The 26,836-nt window shown below is 46.7% G+C and overlaps 2 protein-coding genes across 4 annotated transcripts; both read left to right on the top strand.

The window, feature by feature from the left end:
* Positions 1 to 2,152: 2,152 nt before the first annotated feature.
* LOC134615793 (TSC22 domain family protein 2-like) lies at positions 2,153 to 7,118 on the top strand. The gene is made up of 5 exons (XM_063460460.1): positions 2,153 to 2,803; positions 3,564 to 3,697; positions 5,680 to 6,027; positions 6,312 to 6,363; positions 6,969 to 7,118. The coding sequence occupies exons 1-5, from the start codon at positions 2,153 to 2,155 to the stop codon at positions 7,116 to 7,118; spliced, it is 1,335 nt and encodes a 444-aa protein (XP_063316530.1).
* Positions 7,119 to 7,128: 10 nt separating this feature from the next.
* On the top strand, positions 7,129 to 25,391 carry LOC134624158 (phosphatidylinositol 4,5-bisphosphate 3-kinase catalytic subunit alpha isoform-like). Of its 3 annotated transcripts, XM_063469133.1 has the most exons (30): positions 7,129 to 10,344; positions 11,093 to 12,191; positions 12,268 to 12,360; positions 13,590 to 13,713; positions 13,940 to 14,043; positions 14,122 to 14,284; positions 14,366 to 14,575; positions 16,778 to 16,845; positions 16,998 to 17,126; positions 17,206 to 17,259; positions 17,585 to 17,694; positions 17,774 to 17,915; positions 18,206 to 18,291; positions 18,388 to 18,493; positions 19,182 to 19,334; positions 19,415 to 19,546; positions 19,967 to 20,091; positions 20,404 to 20,485; positions 20,575 to 20,739; positions 20,903 to 21,006; positions 21,092 to 21,191; positions 21,587 to 21,658; positions 21,740 to 21,846; positions 22,104 to 22,225; positions 22,303 to 22,381; positions 22,453 to 22,623; positions 22,699 to 22,816; positions 22,892 to 23,043; positions 23,118 to 23,266; positions 23,964 to 25,391. In XM_063469133.1, the coding sequence occupies exons 4-30, from the start codon at positions 13,629 to 13,631 to the stop codon at positions 24,086 to 24,088; spliced, it is 3,213 nt and encodes a 1,070-aa protein (XP_063325203.1). In that variant the 5' UTR covers positions 7,129 to 10,344; positions 11,093 to 12,191; positions 12,268 to 12,360; positions 13,590 to 13,628; the 3' UTR covers positions 24,089 to 25,391. The 3 variants fall into 3 exon arrangements, with proteins under 3 accessions (XP_063325203.1, XP_063325202.1, XP_063325201.1); XM_063469132.1 differs by having other exon boundaries at positions 11,093 to 12,360; XM_063469131.1 differs by lacking the exons at positions 11,093 to 12,191; positions 12,268 to 12,360.
* The last annotated feature ends 1,445 nt before the right edge of the window (positions 25,392 to 26,836 follow it).

Here is a 26,836-nt window from a genome sequence, read left to right as displayed (position 1 = left end):
GCTTATCCGGATCTGAACCAGTGACGGCGGCGGGAGCGCGCCTCGGCTCAGCGCGTGACCGTGAGTGTTTACTGAGAAGTAAACTTTACGTAACTTTTTTTTAAAATCCAAACATGTTTTACAAATAAAACGTTTGGCAATGAAGACAGAAACACAAACAGGAGCAACAAACGTGTTGTTAAATGTCTAAACACATTTTTAAAGAAACAACATGATAAAGTGATGTTTTCCTTCCCACAAGCAGCTTTAGTAGCTTTGGGATTCGTAGAGTCTTTAATGGAGACCCAGGTGGTGATCAGATGTCAGCTCCTGTCTCCACCCGAGTGTCCAGAACATGTGGCTGCAGGTCTGGTGATACAATACAGGTCCATCAGTCCATCATTGACCTGTGGCTCAGGGTGCTCTGGTGCTACAGGACACCTTTACGTTCGAACATGGTGTTCGTTATGGACACACTGTGGTTTCCACAGGGTTCAGATCCAGGAGGCCGTTCCTCCTAATCACACCCCTCCAGGTCTCGCTGTGGTTGTCCATATGAGTGTTGACGTCTCCAGGCAGGACAAAAGAGTCCCCAGGTGGGGAACCCTCCAGCACCCCACCTGGGAACTCAAAGAAAGCTAGGTACTCAGAACCATTGTTCCGCGAATAAGTGCAGACGACAGTCACACTTAGTCAGGCTGCTTCCCACCAGGGAAGTGACATTTCATGTCCCAGTTACTAGTCTTGGTAGCCGGGAATCGGTCCACCAGGGCTGCCTGACACACATTGCACTCGACCCCTACGATGCCTCCTGCGGGTGGTGGGCCTCTTTTTCCCTTTTTTGGCTGAGCCTGTCCCGGCCCTAATGGACTAAGGCCCGGCCATCAGACTCTCGCACTCGGGCATCCTCGCAGGTCTGGCTCCAGGATGGGGCCCCGGTAACTTTATCCCAGGCAGGGTCACCATTAAAGTTCTTTTTTAAGTTATCATCCCTGCAGAACCGTCTGCAACGTGAGATACTCGTATACTGAGATCTCCAGTAACTAGTATCATCTGAAATACAATCAGATTCTGACAACGACACAAAATCAGAATTAAACTGCTCAGCAAAAACAAATATGGCTTTACGTTATGAATTAATGCGTAACCTCCTAGTAAAAATGTAAGTGAAACACAGGAAGTAGAATCAAAATAAAACAGGTGGGTGCTGGTCTCACTGTTTATTACATACAACCAAAAATAAATAAATAAAACTTTGTTTACAAAAGCTAATGTTAATGTTTTAATACAGTTTTATTAAAGCTCAATAAAGTTTTGTTGAAGCGGTGTTTCAGGCTTTGAGGGTCAGTTAGCTGATATCAAAGTGACCAAAAGTCTGTGGACACACCTTCATTTTCAGAAACCAACATCATCATTATCATGTGGTCCACCTTAACTCAGCTGACCAATCACAGCACAGCTCTGAGAACTCTGAGTGCCTCACCTGACCTGGAGAGTGAAGGGTTAAAGCCCTGCAGAACCTAAAAAAACACAGACACAGACATACAGACACACACATACACACACACAGTCATGTTGTGCAATAGTCTGAAGCAACAGAGCTGAGCAGGGTGGAGTGAACAGGAAGTAGAGAAGAAGCAGAGCGGGATCTGCAGGGCAGTGCACTCTTCTGGACAGACAGACAGACTGCATGAGGGGTGAGACACGTTACTGCTTTAACTCGGACCTCTGACTCCACACCCTGTGTTGGTTTTTGTGCTCTATGGGGACCTGGGTGTGTACATGCTTCTCTGAGGACTTAGAGTGTATTGTGTGTGTTAGTTTTTGTGCTTTATGTGGACGTACCAGAGGTCTGTGCATCTGACGACTTAGTCCACTGATGTAGACTACCTGTGTTTATTGTGAGGCTACGTCCCCATGTTTGGACACAAACAGCAGTGAATGTCAGTTTCTTCTTAACTCAGGAGGCGTACCTGTCAGGTGTCCTCACACTGGACTGTGGTTAAAGCTGAACTTTGACCCCTAAGCTCCTCCTCTGTAGATCAGAAATCCATGTTTATTCCTTATTGTGTTTAATTTTTTAAGCTTGTGTCTCTGAAATGTCCCCATAAACCACATTAACTGGTGTACTCTGTGCTGTGTGTCAGTGAGCCTGTGGAGTGTGTGTGTGAGAATGAGTGGTGGTAAAAAGAGGAGTGGCTTTCAGATCACCAGCGTGACTTCAGAGGTGAACCAGAGTCCAGCAGACCAATTGTCTCCTAGCGCTGTCCTGCCCATCATCCAATCAGAGGTCTCTCTGCAGTCCCCCGTTTGCAGCCCTCAGGGAAGCTCCTCCCAGCCAACCACACCCTCTCTGAAGAGGAAGTACATCTCCCTCGATGGCGGGCAGGGGGCGGGGTCTTCCTCCAGGTTCAGGGTGGTGAGACTAGTCGGTGGAGCCGGCGGCGGAGGCCGGGGTGAATCGTATCGTCGCGGGCGATGGACATGCACAGAGTTCACAGAGCGGCAGGAAGGCCCGGGGTTCAGGCGGGTAATGGACAGCATGAGACACGCCCACTCCTTGGAGTCCCTGGAGATGATTGGCCGGGAAAGCGAGAGGGGTGGAGTCTATTCTCAAGACAACACCCATATGCTGGCTCAGCACGTGCTGCACAGCGGCCCGCCTTCACCCACACACCAGACGCCAACTAATGTCCGGCTGCTCGACCACAAGGAGTCACGCCTTGTGGTCGAGCAGGGCTTAGGCTCCACCCCTCCACCACCTTCACCCCGCCCACGCTTTGCCCCAACTCCTCTGCGGCTGGATGTGGACGCCTCAGGACGGGTAAATACACACACAGACACTCGTTTTCATACCTCAGTGAGGACATCAATCTGACATATTATTTTTGCTAGCCTCTTACCCTAACCCTCAGAAATGAATGCCTAACCCGGACTAGCCCAGACCTAATCTGGACTAACCCGGGCCTGACCAGAACCTAATTTAACTCAGTTATAGTTATACAGCACAAAAGCACAACCACAGTGGGCTTTATGTTCAAGTGTAAAGCCGATCATACAGAGAAAACCCACCAATCAGCAGCCATATCCCTGCTCCTTTGTGAAGTCTGGCATTTGGTTCCCACAAAGACATTTAGACAAGTATACGCGCACACACACGTGTCCTACTGCCTGAATCAGGTGTGATCTCTGCACAGGTGGAGGCTGTTAGCTGCATGCCTGCTCGTTTGCGACGTAGCTGAGTTAGCAGCACCTGTTCTGCTCTGCAGTTCCCCCCTGACACACTAGGGGGCAGTGCAGTGCAGCTGCTAACAGCTGTAAGTGTGTAGGAGGCGGGATAGGGCGTCAGGTGCTTATGATGTCACAGCGGGGCTTCCAGCTGCAGCTGATCGAGCTGTTTGTTGATCAGGTCATTGCAATAATAAAAACATGTACGTGCAGCAGTGACATCAGCGCAACATGTGACATCATCATGACATCAGACACTGAGGAAACCCGCCGGGATATAAAATGAATCGTTAATGTTAGAACATTGTTCGTTGTTTTTACTACAGTCACTCACACCTGTGTGTCTCACCTGTCAGTCTGTCCTCAGGCTGTCTCACTCTCAGCCTGGCTCCCCCCCTGCTGGACTGTACCAACCCCCTCTGACCCCTGCTCAGACGCCTTCAGGCTTCAGCCTGGACCGCACCATGTTCGACCTGCCGGGGGACGCCAGGTGAGTGTGTTTAACAGGTGTTTCTGATGTCACTGCTCAGTGGGAGGAGACATGATGCTTCTCAGGGGTCAGCTGATCAGTTTTCAGTGTTTGGTTTGTTTGTGATTGATCAGGTTGATTGATTGACTGATAAACCCAGACTTTCACAATAAAAGTCCATCCTGTTTGAACTCCGTGCGTTTAGTTTGAGGTCTGAAACGCTCCATCATAATGTCTGTGGGTGCTTTCCGTTTTCGTGAGGTTACTCGCTGACAGACATGACCTGTGATCTGTGTAGAGGCCACAGCTGTTCCAAACCCTAAGGAAGGAGCCTCAGTGCTTCCTTTATTGCTTCCTTTAGGGGAGGAGACACTGGAGCATCCTTTATGAGAGGGGAGGAGAGAACGCCAAATGGTAAACGGGCTGGTTTGTATATTGAGCTGCAGAAACGCACAGACCAGCTGGATGCGATCTTAGCTTGGTCATTCTCCACCACCGTAGGGGGCGTGTCCCATTTTGACCTTTCAGATAGTGCCAGTGGGTGTGGCTTGAACCAAGTTGAACCAAGCTGGACACAAAACTTTGCTCGCGTTCATGTCGGAGATCCCGTGAGATGCTGTGTTTTCTGACCACAGTCCTGTGATGTTTGTACCTCAGTGAAACCTCGCGCTGCTGCTGCTGCTGTCGCGTTTTTAACTCCTCCACTGCTGAGAAGTTTTCAACAGTTTTTAGCCAGAACTGTAAAATCCCGGAGTTTTTTATGCAGACAGACTGAGGAGCTCATGGTTTTATTCCACCTGTCGGACTGCTTTGGACACAACCCGTGTGTTTTCTTTGACACCATAAACTCTGTTCTTGGTGCAGCACAGAGCGACTGTATGGAGCTCCCCTGCAGCCTGTGAGACGCTCTCCTCGACCAGGGCTCAGACCTCTCCTTCTGCTCCTGGCCCTGAACCTGTGCTCAGTTTGATCAGTGGTCCTTTGTTGTACTACAGTCTGTAGGATTCAGGTTTACTCCAGAGCAGCTGGGATGATGGAGATGTTTGACCTCAGACACGGTGGAAGTCTGACCCCAAATACTAAACACACTGTCCAGACAGGAAGCACGTCTTTGGACTTTCAATCAAAAGCTTCTGAAGTTTAACCTCCAGGAGGATAAACCCTGAATCGGGTCTAATGAAAGCTCACACAGATCACGCTGCACAGTAACCGCCCACATAGCTGCTGAGTGTCAGCTGACTGCGGGCCAAAACAGACCTGCTGTGTGTGTGTGTGTGTGTGTGTGTGCTGTATCACTGTGAGCCATGATTTTGTCTCAGAGGGCCTGGAAACCAACCACAGAAGTGTCAGCGATCAATATCAGTGATCAGAAGTTAATTACTGATCAATACCAGTGAATGATTGCTGATTAGTTTCAGTAATGAGCAGGCAGTTTGTTGTTTCCATGGTCCCTCCGTCTGAATCAATGGGCCTCTGTCTGCGAGTGGGCGGGAGAAGAATGCTGCTGCTGCCTTGCCATTGGCTGAGACCGTGAGTGGGCAGGAGCTGGCAGGCAGCAGCCAATCAGAGAGCAGAGATGTGTGGGAGTGACAGAGAACATGAAGATCTGAAGTCTGGACGCACCTTAGTCTGAAGACAACATCTGGACACAGCTGCTGACATTCACACACCTGTGAGCATACAAGGAGGCAGCCAATCAGGGGCCACCTGGGAAGGCGGAGTCAGAGGTATTGACTATGGATGGCGAGGAGGCAGAACCTTAAGCTGATTGGAGTTTGCTCCAATGGTGTGCTGTGATTGGTTGGTGCTCGGTGGTGAAGTTCTCACTGGATGTTTCCTGTTGTGCTGTGCTGTGATTGGACTGTAAAATATGTAGCTGAGTTCTGATTGGCTGGTGTTTTTGTGGGCCTCCATCAGCTAAAGATGTTTGTAGGTGAGAAGAAGAAAACCTCTCAAACACGTCCTCAGCGCCGTCTCCCTTCGACTCCGCCCCTTCCTCCCAGGACTCTGCAGCTTGTTGCTAAGCAACTGGAGCCTCCAGTTGTCTTGCGGGATCATACAAAGGTCAAAGGTCATGGCTCAGTTGTCAGGGAGTCCTGGCCGAGTACCAGGACATCGATCCAAGAACTCAAACCACGGGTGAGTCAGAGGTCCCTGACCCCTCCCTCCAGAGCTCAACCTGTCACAGAGGCCCGCCACCGATCCACCAATCAACCACAGCCATCCCAGCGACCCCAGAATCCTCTGCGGCACACTGCCCCGCATCCTCATTGGTCAGTTCCTGCCAGGGCGTCACCCACCGGGCAGGGTTCGGAGGCCACCATGATGGCTCTGCTGCTGTTCTGCCACAGGTAACCACGGTAACCCGGGCGGGGCTCAGATTCACCTGCACAATAATAAATATGTGATAGTACCAGGGCACTGTCGTAATGGAGATTTATCATTTCAGTGGGTTTGTTCATGGTTAGATAAAGTAATAACAGGTGAGAAGAACATCTGTGCAGCTGTGGATAAAGGTGCTGATTACAGTCATTCACCGGTCTCAGAGTCACCTATCAGAGAGTCACCTGCCTGTCTATCACCTGTCTGTCTATCACCTGCCTGTCTCACCTGACTGTCTCTCTGTGTCTTGCAGTAGTTCCAGTAACAGTTTGATCGCCATCGACAACAAAATTGAGCAGGCCATGGTGAGTCCTGTTTCTACTTTTCTACTCTTCTATCAGTCGTCGATCTATAAAGCTTTCTATCTGTCATGGAGACCATCAAGCTGTCTGTTCTTTTTCTAGTTGTGTATTTACTCTTTGCAGTGAGAGGTTGTCTGTGACTCTGTGCCTGTGTAGATATTTCAGTTCTGTACTTCTTTGATTTCACCTTGATATAAACGAGGATAACCTGACTCCTGAGGTTAAGGATCTATTCTGTGAGAGGCTCCTGACTGAGAGACAGTCAGCAGTGGTTAAACAACAGCTGTAAAGGTTTCTGAGCCAGCTCTGATGATTACAGGTGGTCCTCCGTCAGGTCGGTCCTGGCTCAGTTTATCCTCAGTCTGAGGTTGAAGCAGTTTGTATCTGATCCCATTCAAAGTGTGCATGTAGAGCTGTGTTCAGATGTGTCCCTGCTGCTGACGACCATAAATGTGACACCGTTCTGTACAAACGTCTCTCAGTGAGACATTAGAGCAGAGTTCTCCTCTATGCTGATGATGCTGTTAGTCACACAATGCTCCCTCTGTAGGACGGGCTTTATGATTGGCTGGTTTATTAATGCACATCATGTATGTCTGTGTGTGTAGGACCTGGTGAAGAGTCACCTGATGCTGGCGGTGAGGGAGGAGGTGGAGCTTCTGAGAGAACAAATCAGAGAGCTGCAGGAGAGGAACCGGCAACTGGAGAGAGAGAACCACACGCTGAGGGCGCTGACCCACAGCATGCACACGCACTAACCCACTCACTAACACACACACACACACACACGTGCAGTCATGTCGGGGTTAACAGGACGGCGTTCCAGCTCCTGCGTTTTCTGATCAGCTGATGCTTCAGAGACACTCGCTGTGCCCTCCTGCTCGTCCTCCTTCATGTACCTGTGGTACTGTTGTACTGCAGTATTTGTGGTACTGTGCACTGATGAAAGGTGTGTGTGTGTGTGTGTGTGTGTCCAAGTACTTACAGTATCTGACAAAAGTGAGCACACCCTGACATTTCTGTAAATATTGTGTCAGATCTTTTCATGTAGATATGACACTTTGATACAGTCAGTGTGCAGCTTGTATAACAGTGTAAATTTGCTGTCACCTCAAAATAAATCAACTCACAGCCATTAATGTCTAAACCACTGGCAACAAAAGAGAGGTGAAAATGTCCAAACTGTGCCCAAAGGGTCAGTATTATGTTTGGCCACCATTATTTTCCAACACTGCCTCAACTCTGTTGGTCATGGAGTTCACTGGAGCTCCACAAAGTGCCACTGAATCCTCTCCCACTCCTCCACGATGACATCATGGAGCTGGTGGATGTTAGGCTATGTTCACACTGCAGGTGAAAGCGCATCAAATCCGATTTTTTTTGACCCTATGCGACCCATATCCGATCTTGGTATGACAGTGTGAACAGCACAAATCCGATATTTTCAAATCCGATCTGGGTCACTTTGGTATGTGGTACTGAATCCGATACATATCCGATGTTTTAGAAAGCGACTGCTGTTTCAACGGTCATGTCACATTAAATCCGTCTTTTACGTCACTGACACGAGACAGACGCCGATTATCAGCGCCGGAGAAGACATCGTGAACGCTTCCTGGCCACCCAGTGTAGATGTTAGTGAAACTGTTTGGAAGACAACGTTGGAGAAACGTGAACATTTTATTTGTACTGTATAATCTGCAGATTCTGACAGAAATCTGCAACTATCCTTTGAAGCACCGCTCCTCTAAAACAGCAATAAGAATAATTATTAGGTTATCTACATTATTATGTAAATAATAAAATAACTTAAAGCAAAAATTGGGAAACGTAAAGTCCGAAGTCTTTATATTAAGGGTCATCAGTCAAACAATATTGTTTGCTCTGGGTCTAAACAGAGCGCGTTGTGTGTGACGTCTTCTTTTGCGCATGCGGGCCGCTTTGAGGGTTCACACTAGAGCGCGTTTGCTGTTGCATTTTATTTGTAGTGTGAACAAGCAGACAAAAAAATCGGATTTGATCAAAAAATCGGAATTGAGCATTAAGACCTGCAGTGTGAACGTAGCCTTAGAGACCTTGCACTCCTCCACCTTCCATTTGAGGATGCCCCACAGATGCTCGGTAGGGTTTAAGCCTGGAAACATGGTTGGCACTGGTCTGAGCACTGACAGGCTGACCCTCCACACCTCCAACCTCTGCAGCAATGCTGGCAGCACTCATACATCTGTTTTCAAAGACAACCTCTGGATATGACACTGAGCACGTGCACTCAGCTTCTTTTGTCGACCATGGCGAGGTTTGCTCTGAGTGGAACCTGTCCTGTTAAACTGCTGGATGGTCTCGGCCACTGTGCTGCAGCTCAGTTCAGAGTGTTGGCGAGTCACATGACACCAGGGAGGGAAAATGGCTAATTGGGCATAGTTTGGACATTTTCATCTATGGGTGTACTTACTTTTGTTTCCCAGTGATTCAGTCAGTAATGGCTGTGTGTGGAGTTATTTAGAGGTGACAACAAATGTACACTGTTGCACAAGCTGATTACTTTACATTGTATCAAAGTGTCAGATCTACATTGTTTTCCCGTGAAAAGATGTAAAAAAATATCTACAAAAATGTGAGGGTGGGCTCACTTCTGTGAGATACTGTGTGTGTGTGTGCGAGTGTGTAGGTGTGGAGGACAGTGATGATGATGGGTGGTGTCAGCAGGTCAGCTCCAGGCAGCAGAGGCTTTGTCAGAAACCGATGGACGAGTCAGAGTTGATGGTTTGAAACTCCTCCTTCTTTGAGAGCCCCTCCCACTGCCCCGAGGAGGTTTCTTCCTGTTTAAAGGGAGTTTTTCCTCCCCACTGTCCCGCCGTATGAAGCACTCGGAGGCGACTGTTGTGATTTGTGCTGCAAAGTAATCGTCCAAGGTGTCCCGATGATGTGTTTCAGTGTGGCTGCTGAGGAAGAGGAGTTGCTTCATCAATTTGAACTGTAGCTCAGGATCAGCAGACTCGGTCCTCACCATGGATACAGGCAGCAGCCATGACAGCTGACGCTGCAGTGTGACAGATCCGGGAGAGCAGGTCAGGCTGGACCCACTGTGGCCCCTGTGTTCACACACACACACACACACACACACACACACACACACACACACACGCAGCCTGTAACACAGTAACCCTGAACGTGCCTTACTGGCCTCACCTGACGGTGTGGGCGTGGCCTAACGGTCGCACCTGGGACTGTTTGTATTAGCCGTCCAGATGCAAATGCTGATGCTGAAGAGTAGAGTCTAATAAATTAATAAAGCCTTACAGACTGATGTTTGTGTGGTCCCTCTGTGTTTGCTGTCTCTCTGTGGGGGTCTGACGTCACACACAGTGCATGCTGGGATACTGGGTCAGGCTGACAGATGGAGAGAAAACAGCAAAATCAGAGAAAGGAGAATATCTAATCCTTAATCCAGCGAGCCCCGCCCCCTGCACACACACACACACACAATCCTGGAAACAAACACAGGATTAAGATTAACTGATGATCTTTAAATCGGTCAAAATTTGAATGGACTTTGGTTCACAGCTTGCTCTGCTCCTCTAAAGCTGACCTTTGACCTGCAGCTCAGCAGTCAGCTCCTCCTCCCTGTGAGGCTGCTGGCCCTTTAAGAGAGGAAGGGCACAGGATGAGCCCCCCCCCCACACACACGCACACACACATACACACACACACACCCTCCTCCTCCTCAGCCGCACATTGTTCTGTGGCTCCGGGAGAAGCCACTTCCTCCTCCTGCTGCTGCTGCTGCTGCTCAGCCCGCTGCGAACGGACTGACAGACAGTTTCAGTGCCTCAGACGGAGGGACGGCGTCTGTCTGTGTGTCCGACGGGATCAGCTGAGGGGGGCGGACACGTGAGCACAGACCAAGACTCGCAGACAGACGAACAGACTGGACGAATGGACTGACAGGATGCGGCACCGCTGGACCCTCGGGCTCGCCCCCAGGTAGGAACAAAGACTCTCCTCCTTTTTTCATGGATGCTCCCACTCCTGTTGTCATGGTAACCATTTCCTAGTCTGAGGTCACGGAGAGGAGGAGGGCTGGTTTGTTACATCAGCCGGCGCTTCCTGTTTTTACCTGTGTGATGTCATCAGTCAGTGGGATGTCCGCGGGTCACGTGACTGTAGAGCTTTTGTTTGTTTAAACCGCAGCTGAGATTTTCAAAATAAACAAACAGCATAATCAGCTTCCTGCTGACCCAAGCCTCGTGATCGATGAAGGTCCACACTTACATAATAAAGCATTCTGACTCTGAACTTTATTTATTTAGTCTGAGAAACAAAACTCCATTTACAACTTTTAATCTTTTTAGAACTTTATTGTGAAAATTCCTCAAACCTGTTTGTAAAATATATTAAAAAAATGTTTATTTTATCCTGAAATCAGGTCATTTTGTTTGACATGTTTGTGCTGATTGTTAGGACATCACCGTGAAACAACAACAGCAGAGTTCTTGTTCAGATTGTGAAAAACTGTTTACACCTCTCTGAGGTTCTCTGTCAGATTATTGTGAGGTTGGGGTGGATGCATCTCTCTGTGAGGTTCTCTGGGGTTCCCTCTGTATCTCTTTATGTGTGGTTCTGTCAGAAATGTTCTCCTGTCCGTTAGATCAGAGTCTGGGACGTGTGTTTGGACCTCCTCAGGTCTTTGTTGGTTGTTCAGAATCTTTGGCTGGTTTGTTTTTATCCTCAGTGATGCTTTGACCTCTGACCTCTCGGCGCTTCATTCATCGTCATGTTTCTGCCCATGGTGACCTACGGGATTCAAACCAGCAGCCCTGGTTCACAGGACACTTCCTCTCAGTCTGGCTGGCCTCAAACAGCTGATCAGCTCCTCCATCTTCTCCTCTGCAGGAGTCTGTAACACAGTAACAGTGTGAGCGCCTCACAGCAGGAGCTGACCTCTGACCTCTGATCGCCTCATCATGCTCTGAGACTCTGAGAGAAATAACTGCTGTTGCGTTAAAGCAGCCGGTCAACAGGAAAACAACCCCAGGAAGTCTGCTTCCTCACACACACACGCACCCCTGCTTTGTCCTGACTGTGTGTGTGTGTGTGTGCGTGTGTGTGTGTGTGTCCTATTTCCTTTGTTTGACAGCCTGGTTGGAAAAACAACAACAACAGTACATGAGGATATCTGTGACGGTTCTCAGTCACCCAGGATGACTCTTAAGTTAAATCATGGTTTTAGCTGCACACTTGCATGAAGAGGCGGGGCCGGCAGCATCTGACCAATCTAAAAGGAGCGTTTCATAGATCACATGACCCTTCTTTCACTACTCCACAGATGTTATCAGATGCCGATTAAAGACATGTAATCTAACAGAGAATGATCTGAGAGAGAGCACAAAGGGTTGATTCTGTTCATCTGGATGTTTTCAGTGGGAGAAACGTTTCATCATCATCATCAGGTGACTTCTTCAGTCTCAGCTGACTGCAGGTTTTCTTTAAACAGGACGTTTGCACAATGACTGAAACCAGCACCACTGAAGGAACAATGGGCTGTGAGGTCAGTTTATGATCATTAATATGCAAACTGACCACTGATCAACAGCTATGAGTACCATTCACAGAGAGCTGATCAAAAGCTGACCTCACAGCGTTCGAGGATGTGCTTACGTGGATGACTGAGCATGATCAAGACATTTTAACAGGGTGCACCTTTAAGACAAACTGTCTGTATGATCAGCTCGGTCACCTACAACATCTCCAAGTTTCTGGCTTTGATCGTCAACCTGCTGCTGGGCAGCTCTGAACACCACATCCAGAACACCCTGGATTTTGTTGAGAAGGTGAGAGATGTCATTATGGAGGCAGATGAAACCATGGTCTCGTACGACGTTACATCTCTCTTCACTTGCATCCCAGTCACTGAAGCGTTGGAGGTAGTTCGTAAGAGATTACAGGATGACACCACTCTCAGCATGGACCAAGTGTGCTTGAGCTGTGTCTTCATTGCGTGTAAGAGTCTATCGTGTCTCTGTGTTTATGTCTCCATGTTTGTCTCTCGCTCCCTCGTCCCTTTGTGTCTTAGTCGTGTCACTGTTTCCTCACCTGTTTCCCCTGTTCCTCTCTTTGTGTCTCACCTTCGACTCTCTGTTTATCCATCTCCGTTGATGTGTCAAGCCTGTGTGTCTTAAGTCTGCCTCTCAGTGTTTCCTGTTTTATTTTGACGGTCTTGCGTCCCACGTTCGGTGTTGTGGTTTTTGCCTCCCCGTCTCATTTAGTCTAATTTGTTCCAGCTGTTTTTCCGTGTGTTTCTTCCTTTGTCATCCTCTCCTGTGTGTATACATTGTGTTATTTTCCACTGATTCCTCGTCAGTGCATCTGCAAATCTCCAGCGGTCCCTCCTTTTGTTTCTCGATAAATTCCAGTCTTCCAGGTTTTCCAATTATTTCTGTTTAAGTTTCCCCAGTCTAGGTTGTCATGGTTGTTTATTGTGGTTTATGCTTGCTTTTAGCCATAATAAACGTCTTGCTTTTGGTTAAACCCAGCCTCCTCTCCTAAATCGCCTCGTTGTCTGCTTCACTGATAAAATATTTCCCTGTTTTTAGCGAACATCAGATCACCTGTGCTCATATAACACACATTAGCCCTTCCACTTTACCTGTGGACCAATACAAACGCTCAGTCAGTGAAGCTGCTCTGTTCAGCATCTATTCACTTCAGCTGAGAATCATGTGACCCAGCAGCTGTAGCACCTGTTTTTTCCCAGGTGTTCTCATATGGGCGTGGCCCGTCATGTGACACTTTCATTATGATGTATGTAACATGTTACCATAGAAACTCATACTGATATTTAGGAGCCCTCACAGAGGATGATATTTCTTATAATCGCAGCTGTTCATAGACAAACTCATCCTCTGAATATCGTTACGGCTCGTAATAGGACGAGGAGGACACAACACCTGCTCACTCTCTGATAAACCTCCTATTATCAAAGAAGACAACACCCAAACAAAGTACGAAGGCTGGGTAGCAAAGGAGAGGGGGCGGGGCTAAAGAGGAGGCCACACACCTTCACAGGTGTTGTGTCCAAGATGTGATCAAAATTAGTCTCACTTTCTTGTTTTATCAAGTCTAGTTTCAGGTTATGTGACTCCGCCCACAGGTACAGGCCTCACCCATTCAAACAGTTGCATCTGTTCCAGAGTGACCTCTGACCCCTGCAGCTCTCTCTCTTTTCACAGGTAGCCCAGCACTGAGGTGAGGTGTGACTGTTGGTTACCATGGTGCCCAGGCCATCGTCAGGGGAACTATGGGGGCTCCACCTGATGCCCCCCCGGATCCTGGTGGACTGCTGCCTGCCTAACGGTACACCCACGGGTGGATGTAAGCTTGGGAGTAGCTCTGTGACGTCATGATGTCGGACAACGGGTGCCATCATGACGTCACAGCTTTGTTTTTAAGACTGAAAACAGGCTTCACTCGTACAGGCTTACCTTCGTCCTCTTTCAGCTCACCTTTAATATTTGTGTTTCTGTTGTATTTCTGTGGCGTTTCCATGGCATTTTCATGGTGTTTCCATGACATTCTTCAGGTATGATGGTTAGCCTGGAGTGTCTGAGGGAAACTCCTCTCATCAGTATCAAGCAGCAGCTCTTCTCCGAGGCCAGGAAGTACCCCCTATACCACCTGCTGCAGGTAAACACTCTTAACTTTGACCCCACCCCCTCCTTCTATCTCACGTCCAACTATAAATTCTGGTCTCCGATTGGCCAGGAGGAGTCGTGCTACATCTTTGTGGGCGTGACCCAGGAGGCTGAGAGGGAGGAGTTTTACGATGAGACGAGGCGGCTGTGCGACCTGCGCCTGTTCCACCCCATCCTTAAGGTCATCGAGCCACTCGGCAACCGTGAGGAGAAAATCCTGAACCGTGAGATCGGTAAGGGAGCGCCCCATCACATGTAATCACACTATGACCTCATAGTCACGTCATCAACCCTTTAGACTCCTCCCCCCACAGGTTTCGCCATCGGGATGCCGGTCTGCGAGTTTGAGATGATGAAGGACCCGGAGGTCCAGGACTTCCGCCGTTCCATACTGAGCGTGTGCAGAGAGGCCATGGAGGAACGGGAAGGAGGGGGGGCCCACAGCCAGGCGCTCTACGTTTACCCCCCCAACGTGGAGTCCAGTCCCCAGCTGCCCCAGCACATCTATAGCAAGCTGGACAAAGGTACTCCTAAACCTGCTGGGCCCAGAAGCACCCTATACCTGTCATTATTACTGAAACACTCTCACACACGACTGAAAAACCAAGGCATGTCAGTTGAACAGGAAGCCGTTTCAGTTGAACAGGAAGTTGTTTCTTGACAAGGAAACTGAAGGAAAAAGTGGTAGATTTCAAACAAACCACTACACAGATGTCTACTCAGCAGCCTGCCTACGTGAAGCAGCTGCATTACTTAACAATATATAAGCCTCAGCATAAGTCAAAATTTAGAATAGCAGACGGGCATTATCCTGGTTAACTTTTTTGGCATATGTGCTTTTTGTCTTTTTCAGCAAAGAAAAAAATATCTTAAAATCATTAATAAAACCAGGGAGAGAAGGCTTAGCGTTCCTCCATTTAGCACAATGGATATGATATTTACTCAAAAGTATGATGATGTTAATAATGTCTGAGACACCCAATGCTAGGTGATTCATATAAAAAATTATGATGTAATTCAAATAGTGGCACATCATTAATATTTAGGGAAATCAATTTTTTAAGTTGCACCATATGCATTGTGTGATAGGGCATAGAAAAAAGATGTTGTAGGGTTTCATTTTCATCAGTACAAAAAGAACACTGATCCACCTCAAAGCCAAATCTCTTTTTTAGAAATTCTGCCACAGGATTCATTTTGTTTATTACTTTAAGTGTGTTTCTTTAACTTTAGGTAGAATAGACTATTTCATAAATTTTTAGTATGCTTTATCCAGTGTATGAAATAACTAAATTAGAACCATGCAATGTAACCATTCTGTTGTAACTATGAAATATTTTGTCTTTGAGGAAACTACTAATAAATTTATTATTGCATTTTTATCAAACAGCTGACATTGCCCTAGCAATAAATTTGGGAGCACTGATGAGAAATTATTGTATATCATAAAATTATTAATCAAATGAAGCAGAGGCAGTGGGACCAGTTTACAAAATGTGTTATATTCTCTTTGAGAACAGTTTAGACAATATTTTTCTGAAAGGTCTGTGTAACTTAGAATGACACCGTTATCATCCAACAAATCTGTTATGAATATAATCTTTTTGTTTAAACCAGTCGCTCTTGAAAATTGATTTTTGATTAAGTGTTATTACCCTATTATTCCATAAGGTTTAATCATGGGGAGAAGTTGTGGGTAAATCTCATTTTCCCAAAAAAGTCTGTTTTGGAAAGTTCGATATCTTTATCAGGATTTTATTTACCTCAGAATCACATTTCAAAATAAAGTCTAATCCTCCTATTTTATTAAACAAGGATCATGGGATGTGGAGCTAAGTAGAGTCTGGCTGTGACAGACAAGATTTTAACCGTTTAATTCTAAGGGTGCAACCATAAATTCAAATTCTGGAGGTTTGATATTTTATTGTATTCCTTCACAAGCTGAGATCTTTCAATGTAATGGGTTTTATTCCTCCACAAAAATTGGAAAATAACTGTGTTAATGTTTTTAGAGGAGATACTGTATATAAAGAGTGACAAGGATAAATCAATCTGGAGATGCCTTCAGCTTTAGATGGGATGTTTCTGCCAAAAATAGCGAGGTCTCTGATTAACCAGTGGCTAAGTGATTTCTTCATCTCCATGATACAGTTAGAAATATTGGTGTCTTCTCTGCTAACTGGGTTTTTTAGATATTATCAGCCCTATATATTTAACTTTAGGTTCAACTCTAACCAAAGCTATTGAGGAGTCAGAGCTTGTATGAATCGGGAGAAGTTCACATTTTTTGATACTGAGAGATAAACGAGAAGCTTTAGAGAAAATTTAGTTTTCTCTACCACGTATTTCACTTTAATAAAAATAGATGTATCATCTGCGAATTGACTTATTTTGAAGTCTTTATTAAAAATTGATTGTCGTTAGAATGTTTGATTAATAGTGTTAACAACTGAGTTGCCAATATAAAAAGCTTAGGGGAAACAGGACATACTTGCCGAATTCCCTGTTACACGTAGCAGTACTGGTTTTACTTTATTGTATTTATCCGAGACACCTTAGTAGTGTGTGTGAGAGCGTTTCAGTAACAATGTCCCTTACGGCACCTCATACTCCTGTACCTGTCTACCTGTCACACACCTGTCTCATTGGGCCCAGAACCTGCTTACCTGGGTCTCTTCCTGTTTCACTCTCTATACCTGTCTGACTTCCTGTACCCGTCTGTGCAGGGCGCCTGATTGTGACCATCTGGGTGATCGTGTCTCCATCAAACTCCAAACAGAAGTACACCTTGAAGGTAAACCTGGACACTGAGCTGGTTCCTGAAACAATCAGAACAGGAGGTGAGGTAGTCACCAGGTGTGTGTGTGTGTGTGTGTGTGTGTGTGTGTGTGTGTGTGTGTGTGTGTGTGTGTGTGTGTGTGTGTGTGTGTGTGTGTGTATGTGCAGGTTAGTCATGACAGTTTACCTGAGCAGCTGATCGCCGAGTCCATCAGGAAGAAAAGCCGATCGATGCACCTTTCACCTCAGCAGCTCCGCCTCTGCGTTCAGGAGTACCAGGGCCAGTACATCCTCAAGGTACGCCTGTCTGTCTGTGTCCACCTGTCTGCCTCCACACCTGTCGACTCACCCGTCTCCCTCCCTGTGTGCCTCTCAGGTGTGTGGCTGCGATGAGTACCTGCTGGAGAAGTTTCCTCTCAGTCAGTATAAGGTAACAGCTGATCCTGTGGCTGTCACTGCACCTGTCACAGTTTGTCCTACACCTGACCGACCGGCTGTCCATAGTTCACATTAATGTCACATACAGGACAGGTGAGACTGTCCAGCATGAGCTTGTTGAGATTTTTCTGAGAGTGTCAGGTTAGAATGAATCCAAACACAGAGGGCGGAGCTGATTTGGAGGGGTGCGCTGTAACCAATCATCAGGGACATACCTGCTGAAGCCTCAGCACTCTCTGCTGGCTCTCTGATCCACGTCTGATTAAAGTGTCATCCAGGATTAGGTGATCTTCAGTTCCTCACCTGTGTGTCTGCAGTACATCCGCTCCTGCATCATCGTGGGACGTCTTCCTCACCTGATGCTCGTGTCCAAAGACAGCCTCTACTCTCAGCTTCCCGCCTCAGGCTTCGTCACGCCTTCCTACAGGTATGGCAGCCGCAGGTATCACACCTGCAGGTATCACAGGACACAGGACAGGAGGTGACTTGAGCTGTGTGTGTTTCAGCCGTCGGACTCCTCAGCCGTCTCCCTGTCCAGGAGGAGGCGACGGTTCTCCTCCTCGCTCCTTGTGGGCCTTCAACACTCTGCTGAGAGCTCGGCTACTCTGCGCCACGTACGTGAACGTGAACATCAGAGACATCGATAAGGTGAGTCGGTACTCGCTGCCTGGACCTGCTTCATCACATGTGGGGTCTAACACAGGTGTTATCATTATCAAGCATCAGCCCTGACTCCAGTAATTATCACCTGCTTTGAGAAGCTTTAATGTTCAAAGAAGGACTCACAGGGTCGTAGCAGGAGGAGACCCAGGACTCTGCAGAGGTTCTCAGCTGGAGAGAGAGGACTGGATGTTTGGGTGGATGGTTGGATCAGCCCCACCCTTGCATGTGATATGAATCCAAAACATCAGATAGGATTTTCTTGTGTGTGTGTGTAGATCTATGTGAGGACAGGGATCTATCATGGAGGAGAGCCGCTCTGTGACAACGTCAACACCCAGAGAGTGCCCTGCTCCAACCCCAGGTACGACACACCCAGACACACACCTTAAAACATCTGCCCCCCTCCTGTCGGTCCTTTTACCTGGCTGTCTGCTCACCTTCACCTGTCTGTCTTCAGGTGGAATGAGTGGCTGACCTATGACATCTACCTGGCTGACCTCCCTCGTTCAGCCAGACTCTGCCTGTCTATCTGCTCTGTGAAGGGAAGGAAAGGAGCTAAGGAGGTAGGAAAGAAGGGAGTACAGGTGATCTGTGTAGTAAGACTGCCTGGCTGAACCTGTCTCAGGTTGTTTCTCAGGACTCAAGTACGCAAGTCCGTACTCGTCCCACTCGTACCTCTGAAGTTCCCACGGGAATCTGGAGTTCCTGAGAACTGGAGGACGCGGCGCGATCGTTCTGATGTTGGAACGGACGTGCACTTGATGACATCATCACCGCACTTTAATTTAACTGTGATTGATATGCGCAATGGAAATTACACATGATATAAAAAACTGCAAAATTGGCAAAATTCCCTTTTACATATCATCTGCTTCATAGATGTGAACAGCTAAAAACTACACATGTATGAACAGCTCTGCTTATTCAATAGAAACAAACAGGTTAGAAAGCTTTTATTTTATTTTAGTAGATACTTAAACCTGCAACAGACAGCTGCTGGGGTTTGGAGGAGAACTGAACTAATACTTCAAATATAATCAGATCATTGTTGGAGCAGCCTTCAGGATCTCCTCGTATCAACATGCTGCTTTTGTTTCCTCCTGGATTTAATTACTCTTATTGTTAAATTTAACTCAGAGTCAGCTGTTTAAATAAGAACAGCACATTTTACATCAGGTGAAATGACCATCGATGCATGCTTGATAAAAGGGGAGGAGCCAGGACTGATCCTTTGTCTCACCTGTCTCACAGGAGCACTGCCCTCTGGCCTGGGGGAATGTAAACCTGTTCGACTACAAGGACATCCTGGTCTGTGGTAAGGTGGCTCTCAGCCTGTGGCCCGTTCCTCATGGCCTAGAGGACCTGCTCAACCCCATTGGAGTCGCGGGTTCAAATCCCAACAAGGTACCCAACCAGTTCTCTCAGACAGTAGAAATGTGTCTGATCCTGAAGTGAGTATTTAATGATGGTGTTGTGGTCTGCAGGAGACCCCGTGTGTGGAGCTGGAGTTCTCCTGGTTCAATCAGATCGTTGTTTTTCCTGACGAGCAGCAGATTGAAGAGCACGCCAACTGGACCATCAGCAGAGAGCTGGGCTACAACTACTGCCACGGCCTGGTAACTACAACATGAAAAACTCCCTCTCTGCCCCCTGAGCTTTGGTGTGTTTGTGAAATTCTCCAGACCACGTCCTCTACAGAGGTCATCTATCTATCTATCGATAGTGGTTTCCTGTGTGCTTGCCTTCCATTAACAGTGCTCTTCTTCAGGGTCTTCATCAAAGTGAACACAGTTGCTTTCCAGCTGTTTTGCCTTTGGCTTCTTTTTGCCTCTTTGGGAATTGTGGTGTAATCTTTATAGGTTTCATCTCGACCGAAGAGCAGCAGCAGTCCTGAATGTCCCTGTGCAGTTTGTGTTTCCGATGTTGTTGTGTGTTTTAGTTTGTCAGTGCTTACCTGTGACTCAGGTCCAAATACAGAAGACTCAGCGATTGCCTCAGACGACCCGTCTCTCACCCGTCTCTAACCTCTCCCTCAGAGCAGCCGTTTGGCCTGTGACAGCAGTGTTTCATCAGGCGATGCCGAGCAGCTTCGCTCTCTCTGCTCCAAAGATCCGCTGTACGAGCTCTCGGAGCAGGAGAAGGACTTCCTCTGGAGACACAGGTGAGAATGAATGTAACGGAGTGAACACCCTGCAGGTGTATTTTTGGAGGCATGTCCTCTGAACGGTGTAACGTTCTGAACCCACAGTTAAACATCTGATCCAGGTATATTTGAACAGGTTTAAATAGTCCCAGATTTACCTAACATGATCTTTGACACAGAAACTTTCTGGACCTTTCTGTCTGTCTGATTTTAGATGTCTGCCAGCTTCACGTGACTCTCTCTGTTTGTGCATGTTCCTGTCCACCTGCCTTGTCTACCTGTCTCTCCCCATTTGTCTACCTGTGTCTCTACCTGTCTGTATCTCTGCAGACATTACTGTGTAAACATCCCAGAGTCTCTCCCTAAGCTGCTTCTTTCTGTCAAATGGAACTCCAGAGACGAAGTTTCTCAGGTACCGAACGTCCCATCACAGTCAGGGAAAAATGCTTCAAGCCCTCACTTTGACTCACCTGTCTCTCTGTCACCTGTCCCCTCCCTCAGATGTACTGTCTGTTGAAGGAGTGGCCTCTGATGGAGCCCGAGTCGGCTCTCGAGTTGTTGGACTGTAACTTTCCTGACCCGATGGTCCGAGAGTTTGCGCTGCGCTGCCTCGTGCAGGGCCTGACGGATGACAAGCTGTCGCAGTACCTGTTGCAACTTGTACAGGTGCGTCTGGTAATGGTAAATGGTCTGCACACCTGCTGCTGTGTGCCTCACACAGATTCCTCTGCAGCACACTGTAGACACACCTGGACTCCTCACCTGTCTGTGTACTGCCTCACATACATACACTTATCTTTCGTCTTTTGTCTCATGGTCTTTTCTGCAGGTGTTGAAGTATGAGATGTACCTGGACAATCCTTTGGCCCGTTTCCTGATAAAGAAAGCTCTGACCAATCAGAGGATAGGGCACTTCTTCTTCTGGCACCTGAAGTGAGTGCAAATGTCCTGGTGTTTACCTGAGGGATCTAACCCGTCTGTTTGGCCATTTTTAATCTAACAGGAAGTGTTCTCACAGGTCAGAGATGCACAACAAGACGGTTTCCCGACGCTTCGGTCTGCTGCTGGAAGCTTTCTGCAGAGCCTGCGGGATGTACCTGAAACACCTGAACAGACAGGTGAGCCTGACACACCTGGTCTTCTGAGTCCAGTTCAGCATGAGCTCCTCATCTAGTTTTTCTTAACCTAAGATCATCACCACACAACAAAAGTGGCTCTTAATCCAGGATTTATCAGTCTACCTGTGAGTTCACAGGAACCAGGAAGCCTTGGAAGACCAATCAGAAGCATGGACACATATACTCACAGGAAGTATCCTGGGAAAATATTAGGAGGTTAAACACAGAATAGAGTGTGAAAATAACACAGAGGAGCAGAGTGAAACAGCAGTGTCAGTGATTAACGAAGCTTCTCTCACCTGGTCGTTGTAAAACTGAGCTACTAACACGTGTGTGTGTGTGTGTGTGTGTGTGTGTGTGTGTGTGTGTGTGTGTGTGTGTGTGTGTGTGTGCAGGTAGAGGCCATGGATAAACTGGTGAATCTGACTGACACACTGAAGCAGGAGAAGAAGGACGAGACTCAGAAAGTATGAAAACAAACAAAGCAACTTAAATCTGGCCTGTGATTGGCTGACGCTGACGTGTGTTTCTGTACGATTGGTTGTCAGACTCAGATGAAGTTTCTGGTTGAGCACATGTCTCGTCCAGATTACATGGAAGCTCTGCAGGGATTCGTCTCTCCACTGAATCCAGTTCACCAGCTGGGAAATCTCAGGTAGGCGTAACTGGTTAAATAACTGCATAACTTCCTCCCTGACCGATCATTGCATGACCAGATCTTTTAGTGTGTGTGACTATGACTAAGATCAGTCTGGAAGGGACAGGGACAGAGAGAGTAGCGACAGTTTATTTATCTGCATCTGCATATTGACTGACTTGTTTTATTCTTTAAAGATCTTCCTGACAGCGTGTTTTCAGGCTTAAAAAACAACAAAGTAAAACAATGTTTTAAAAAGTGTTGTGTGCTTTTAGGCTGGAGGAGTGCAGGATCATGTCCTCGGCAAAGCGCCCCCTGTGGCTGAACTGGGAAAACCCTGACATCATGTCCGAGCTTCTCTTCACCAACAACGAGATCATCTTCAAGAACGGAGATGGTAACGACGCTAACTGTATTACTGCTGTTCACAGCTGTGCCAGGGCACTGTGGGTAATGTAGTGTGTTCTGTTACAGACCTGCGTCAGGATATGCTAACGCTGCAGATTATTAAAATCATGGAGAACATCTGGCAGAACCAGGGTCTGGACCTGCGGTGAGAACCCGTGACATTAGCTGTGACATCACACCAACACCTGGCTAACGGAGCGTGTGTTTGTGTATTAGCATGTTGCCCTATGGATGCCTCTCCATCGGTGACTGCGTGGGTCTGATCGAGGTCGTGAAGAACAGCTTCACCATCATGCAGATTCAGTGCAAGGGGGGCCTGAAGGGGGCGCTGCAGTTCAACTCCAACACGCTGCATCACTGGATCAAAGACAAGAACCGCGGCGAAGCGTGAGCTCACCTGTCTGAAGACCTGTTTGCATGAACACCTGTCTGCCCTCTGCTCACTTCCTGTCTGTCCCACAGGTACGATCGGGCCATCGACCTGTTCACGCGCTCGTGTGCGGGTTACTGCGTTGCCACGTTCATCCTGGGAATCGGAGACCGCCACAACTCCAACATTATGGTGAAAGAGAACGGACAGGTGAGCCTCTGACCCCACGCCCTGACAGCGCTTCCTGGGACTGCAGCCGCCTAACTCTTTGTCTGCCTCCTCCAGCTGTTCCACATTGACTTTGGTCACTTCCTGGATCACAAGAAGAAGAAGTTTGGCTACAAGAGGGAGCGCGTACCCTTTGTCCTTACTCAGGACTTCCTCATCGTCATTAGTAAAGGCATCCAGGAGTCCACCAAGACCAAGGAGTTCGAGAGGTGCCCTGTCCCTCCTCTTTGCACCTCCTGCTGTCTCCCTCTGAGCCCGCCTCACTCTCTGTCTTCCTGTTTAGGTTCCAGGAGATGTGCTACAAAGCATACCTCGCCATCCGTCAGCACGCCAGCCTCTTCATCAATCTCTTCTCCCTTATGCTGGGTTGCGGGATGCCTGAACTGCAGAGCTTTGATGACATTGCCTACCTGAGAAAAACCCTGGCCCTGGGTAAGACTGGGGAGACGGACGGGCAGGAGACAGGTGGTATTATGATGCTGTAGATCAGCGGTCCCCAACCTTTTTTGCACCACGGACCGGTTTATGCCCGACAATATTTTCACGGACCGGCCTTTAAGGTGTCGCGGATAAATACAACAAAATATAACTAGTACCGGTACTGAAAAAAAGAAGATTTATTCATAACACACGTGAAAAAACCCAGGAAAACCGAGTTAACAATAAAAAACGATAACAAAATAACGCTGAACCCTGAAAACCATACATTTCACATCTGAGCCTCAACTCTCGCGGCCCGGTACCAAACGACTCACGGACCGGTACCGGTCCGAGGCCCGGGGGTTGGGGACCGCTGCTGTAGATGTCTAGAACTCCAACAATCCATGGTGGCAGCAGAGTGCCTGTTCTAAGCAACCATCTCCTGTCCTTCCTTAAATTCTAGTCCGTCACAGGGACTCAGTTCAGTACTTGGAACTGTCTGTAACCCATCTGTCTATAGCTGGTCTGTCTAAAAGTCTTTTCTATAACTGGTCTGTCTATAACTGGTCTGTCTAAAAGTCTTTTCTATAACTGGTCTGTCTATAACTGGTCTGTCTAAAAGTCTTTTCTATAACTGGTCTGTCTATAACTGGTCTGTCTAAAAGTCTTTTCTATAACTGGTCTGTCTCTAACCCTGTCTGTAATTCAGAGAAGAGCCAGCAGGAGGCACTGGAGTACTTCACCAAGCAGATGAACGACGCTCACCACGGTGGCTGGAGCACGAAGATGGACTGGATCTTCCACACCATAAGACACATGCCCAATGAGCACTGACACACCCACTCACTCGCCCACACACCCACACTGGTGTGTTTGTTTACTGCACTACTGTGATGATTATGATACTAATGATGATGATGATGATGATGATGACAGACTCGTCATCTGATGTCATAGATTTTCTTTAAAAGTTTTTTGTCCTTGTGTCTTTTGGACGGTTGTCATAGAAACATGAATCTCAGGGTCAAAGGTCAGAGGGGTTTTGAAGATGCCAAAGGCAGGCTGGGAAAAAATGACGATGGTGATGATGAAGGTGACAGTGATGTCACATTAGTCTTCCAATCGGTGCTACTGTTAGCCTGTTAGCTGCTGTGCTTTTCAAAAAGAGTCAAACTTTATTGAGCGAAATTTTATTGACAAGCAGCTGTAACTTTATAAAATGTTATTTTTGAGTGACTTAACTTTATTGAAACCAGCAAAGTGAACACTGTGGTCACTGTGAGAGCAATAAAACTTCCAATAACCAATCAATATTTAGATTATGACAATCAGGAGTTCTGACCAGTAGGAAGGCAGAGCTGACCAGCTGTGGGCGGAGTCATTGTGATGATGCAGTCTAGAGACTGAAGTTACCTTCAGAGTTCATTGAAGTATCTTTTGGAGTATTTTGTTGATTTGAACCCACTTAAACAGATTTTTACAATCAGCATATCATCCTCGTTAATCAGGGATCAAAGTACTCGACAATCTGAACCAATCAGCTGCTGCCGTTAGCCCTTAGCTAGTCTACTTAGCATTGTTAGCTGTTGGCTCATGAGTCATGCTGAGATAGTTAGCATTAGCCTGTTAGCTATTAGATAGCTGAGTTGTTGCACTGGATAAAAGAACTGTGGGTAGGTTTAGTTACTATAGTGAAAACCCCATCCCTCTAATCTCATTGGCTGCCAGTTCCTAGGGCGGGGCTACATTCAAATAGTTTTATGTGAAGGTTTTTTCCTGTTCAGGTGAGAGATCAAAGCCCCGCCCCCTGCTGCATGCTAATCATTCATTGCTGACATCATCGACTGTGATGGTTACTATAGTGACTGATAACACACGGGGAGATGTGATGTGTTTGTTTCCATGTGATCAGTATTGATTGTTTTCTGATGTATTAATGATTTTTAAATGATTGGTTTCTTCATGTATTGATTTGTGATGTTATTGATTCTTCTTGACCCTCTGACATAGGAGAGCAGGTCACCTGAAGGGCGGAGCCTGATGTTATAACACCATGCCCAGGCGTTAAAGCACTTATTGATCAGTGTTATTATGGATTATTGTTGTTTCAAAATAAAAGTTTAACTGGTGTACTGTGTGTGTGTATGTGTGTGTGTGTGCTTTACTCACCTGAGACATGTTCAGTTCCTCTGACATCCAGCAGGTGCTGCTGTGACTCTTGAGTTCTAACTGCTCTTTTTTAAAAATGAAATAAATAAAACTAAAATAATAAGATATTTTCTCCATATTTCACATATTTCAAATAAATGCAAATAACTGTGGGTATTAATCAAGCCATGATATATGATATATTTTGACTATTTTTAGAGCAGGTTTGACAAAAACATTAAATATGGGGAAACAAAATTAAAAAAACAATAGAGGAAAAAATGCTGGAAGTAATTCTGAACCACCTGCATGCTCATCCTTTTTCTCAGAATTTAAACCAGTCTCATTATCCCATTTTACTGATATAATAATGCACATGAAACCAACTACATGCCCCTTGGATGTGTTACCTACGCCATTTCTAAGAGATGTGCTGAAGACAGTCGGCCCAAACATCCTCGCTATTTTGAATAGCAGCATCTCAAATGGAACTGTTCCTCATTTGTTTAGACAAGCTGTTGTCCAGCCGCTTCTAAAAAAAACCCCTGGTTTGGACCCGTCAGTTCTTGGCAATTTTAGACCAATCTCCCAGCTGCCATTTTTGTCTAAACGTCTTTGGAAAGTTGTCCTCCACCATAACCTTGTTCTTAGACATATAATATTCTGGATAAATATCAGTCTGATTTTAGATCCTTCCACAGTACAGAGTCTGCTCTATTAAAGGTGTTCAATTATGTGCTTTTAGCTGCTGACTCTGGAAAAAGTAGTTTTAATTCTTCTACACCTGAGTGCAGCATATGACACGTGTCTGTGAAGGTTCTCAGTCATCCAGGCCATCGTAGTCTAAGGAGCTTGGAAAGAAAAGTGTCTGGACTTCCTTGTTGCTTGAAGATGTTTCACCTCTCGCCTGATAAGCTTCTTCAGTTCTAAGAGTCAAAGGTGGAGAGTCCCAGATTTAAGCACTGTGGGAGTAAACCCACCCCCCAAAGAGGGACAAAGGACTCCCTGATGATCCTCTACGTAATCAGATGAGCCAAGGTGTGAAAATGGGTGTGGGTCACAATCAACCAGGGTTTCAGGTGAGCTCATTGTGAAATCTGGCCCCACCCTATCATGTGATTTCCTGAGGTCAGATGGCCCAGTTCAAGCAACTTAAAGAAGTCCAGACACTTTTCTTTCCAAACTCCTTAGACAGCATTTGACATTGTTGACCACACAATCCTATTAAACCGTCTGTGTCGGGTTTGAACTTGTATAAATGTGTACATGTATTTTATGTTCACGTATGTATGCTTGGGTGTGAATGTGTACACTCTTGTATATGTATGTGCATATTTGCATGTACACATATATTTTTACAAACAGATATGGATGTCTCACAATTTTTTCTATGTTTTCATCTTATCTATTTTAATTCTTTTTATTTGATTATGC

This window comes from Pelmatolapia mariae, linkage group LG3_W (assembly GCF_036321145.2).
Source record: "Pelmatolapia mariae isolate MD_Pm_ZW linkage group LG3_W, Pm_UMD_F_2, whole genome shotgun sequence".
NCBI classification, from domain to species: domain Eukaryota; kingdom Metazoa; phylum Chordata; class Actinopteri; order Cichliformes; family Cichlidae; genus Pelmatolapia; species Pelmatolapia mariae.
Note: the sequence above shows the minus strand (reverse complement) of the source record. Positions and strands in the feature narration are given on the sequence as shown.

What these genes read in the sequence shown, in the direction of transcription:
- LOC134615793 (XM_063460460.1), top strand. Translation starts at nt 2,153, where the DNA reads ATGAGTGGTGGTAAAAAGAGGAGTGGCTTTCAGATCACCAGCGTGACT. An exon ending in ATGTGGACGCCTCAGGACGG is followed by an intron (nt 2,804 to 3,563) that starts GTAAATACACAC and finishes CTCACCTGTCAG; the next exon opens with TCTGTCCTCAGGCTGTCTCA. An exon ending in ACAAAATTGAGCAGGCCATG is followed by an intron (nt 6,364 to 6,968) that starts GTGAGTCCTGTT and finishes CTGTGTGTGTAG; the next exon opens with GACCTGGTGAAGAGTCACCT.
- LOC134624158 (XM_063469131.1), top strand. Translation starts at nt 13,629, where the DNA reads ATGGTGCCCAGGCCATCGTCAGGGGAACTATGGGGGCTCCACCTGATG. An exon ending in GAAGGAAAGGAGCTAAGGAG is followed by an intron (nt 18,494 to 19,181) that starts GTAGGAAAGAAG and finishes CCTGTCTCACAG; the next exon opens with GAGCACTGCCCTCTGGCCTG. An exon ending in CGGGTTCAAATCCCAACAAG is followed by an intron (nt 19,335 to 19,414) that starts GTACCCAACCAG and finishes TGTGGTCTGCAG; the next exon opens with GAGACCCCGTGTGTGGAGCT.